The 1,982-nt window shown below is 44.9% G+C and overlaps 1 protein-coding gene across 1 annotated transcript; it reads right to left on the reverse strand.

Moving 5' to 3' along the window:
* Positions 1–587: 587 nt before the first annotated feature.
* Positions 588–1,982, reverse strand: LOC109801829 (uncharacterized). The gene is made up of 2 exons (XM_083071664.1): positions 1,275–1,982; positions 588–1,073 (listed from the first exon to the last, which is right to left on the reverse strand). The coding sequence occupies exons 1-2, from the start codon at positions 1,980–1,982 to the stop codon at positions 588–590; spliced, it is 1,194 nt and encodes a 397-aa protein (XP_082927790.1).

A 1,982-nucleotide genomic window follows, 5' to 3' on the forward strand; every position in this document is an offset into this window, starting at 1 on the left:
GTGAAGCCTTATTGTGAAAAATTCGAAGGCACGTCCTTGGCCAAGCGAGTAACTCGGAAAGGAAGCCTTATTGTGAAAATTTTGTGTCATCAGTAAAGAATAAAATGTCAAAAGAGAGTGAATTGTATTTGATTGATTTGTGCCTCGTTAAAAACCTGATCGGCCAAAACCCCTTTGTAATTTTTTATAAGGGGAGAAAAGACCGATCCAGGAAAAAAAGTGCACTTTGATGTACATATATTGTCATTACATAAATAATGAAACAGGTCTTCGACATTTAACTATAATAGGTCTTCAGGTGTGTTGAATTCCATGTTCTAGGGATGACTTTGCTCGATAGCTCCTCAAGTTTGTACGCTCCATTGCTCAAGCTGTGGCGAACTCTGAACGGTTCGTCCTAGTTGGCTGCCAACTCACCTTCCCTTGGATTCTTCTTGGCCGAACCTTGCGTTCTCCAAACCAAGTCTTCTTCTTTGAAGCTCCTCGGAATGAGATTTGAATTAAACCTTTGAGCCATTCTTTGCCGACAGGCTTCGGCAATTATCCACGCTTTGTTGCGCACTTCATCCATCATATCAACTTCCGCCTTAAGTGACACAATTGTTGCAGGCTTCGTCAAAATGTAATCGGTGAAAAGAGGGTCCCCCAACCTCGACCAGGATCATGGCGTCGGTTTCGTATGTCAACTTGAACAGGATTTCTTGTGTTGTAGATTGAGGGGTACAACGGTAAGCCCATAGTACTTCCAACAACTCCTCTGCCCAAGCGCCTTTGGCTTCTCCTAAACGTTTTTTTAGTTCCGATAGGATGACTTTATTTGCAGCTTCAGCTTGCCCATTAGCTTGTGGATGTTCAACTGATGTGAATCGGTGTTTGATTCCCAAATCTTGGATGAACTTGTTGAGCTTCTGATCTGTGAATTGTAGCCCATTGTCTGTTACTATGGCGTGAGGAATGCCGAAGCGCGTGATGAGATTCTTCCAAATGAACTTCCGAACATTGCTCGCTGTGATTGTGGCAAGCGGTTCAGCCTCGATCCACTTGGTGAAGTAATCGATCGCAACCAGCAGAAACTTGTTTTAACCTTTAGCAATGGGAAATGGTCCAAGTATATCCATTCCCCATAAAGCAAACGGCCAAGGCGAGCTGATGCTATGCAATTGTTCGGCCGATGCGTGAATGAGGTTACCATGCTTTTGGCATTGGACACATCTCTTAACGAAGTGAGCGCAATCACTTTTGAGGGTCGGCCAATAGTAACCGGCTCGTAGTACTTTAGCTACGAGGGTCCTTCCACCCGAGTGGGATCCGCAAATTCCTTCGTAGACCTCTCTTAATATATAGTCAGCTTGTTCCAGCCCGATGCATTTGAGCAATGGGGTCGAAAAGCCTCTTTTGTACAATTCTGTACCTACAACCGAGAATCGTGCAACCTGAGTGCAGAGCTTTTTAGCGGCCAAAGCATCAGCTGGTTCCTTGCCATGCAGAATGAATTCGAGTAATTCAGTCATCCAAGGTGCGTTGGTTTTCGTGGCTTCAGTTTCGGAAACTGCTAGACACTCAGTGGCATCCACGCTGGGTTGGGGCAATTCAAGGTGAAGGGTGGTTCGCAATTGACTTTGTTTACGTCCATTGCTAGCTAATCGAGCCAGTTGATCTGGTGTGTATTTGACTTGCACTTCTTCGAATTGGTTACACATACTATGGAAAAGGTGGTAATACCTTAACAGATTGGCATCTTTGACTTGGAAGTGATTGTTCACTTGCTCGATGACTATCTTGGAGTCATTCCAACAAACTAGCCTTGTAACACCAACCTTTTGCGCCAACCTAAGTCCGGCCAACAATGCCTCGTACTCGGCTTGATTGTTTGATGCTTTGAAAGCGAAGTGGAGGGATTGTTCTAGTGTTAAGCCGGTTGGTCCTTCCAGGATTATGTTGGCACCACTACCTTGGCTGTTAGACGAGCAATCTACGTGCAT

The sequence above is a fragment of the Cajanus cajan genome, chromosome 3 (genome assembly GCF_000230855.2).
Source record: "Cajanus cajan strain Asha chromosome 3, NIPB_CcT2T_4, whole genome shotgun sequence".
Lineage (NCBI taxonomy): Eukaryota > Viridiplantae > Streptophyta > Magnoliopsida > Fabales > Fabaceae > Cajanus > Cajanus cajan.

Excerpts from the sequence above, each read along its gene's own strand:
- LOC109801829 (XM_083071664.1), bottom strand. The coding sequence starts at position 1,982 with ATGCACGTAGATTGCTCGTCTAACAGCCAAGGTAGTGGTGCCAACATA. Across the intron at positions 1,074-1,274 it reads GAAGGACCCTCGTAGCTAAA|TTTCTGCTGGTTGCGATCGA; the intron begins GTACTACGAGCC and ends GGTTAAAACAAG.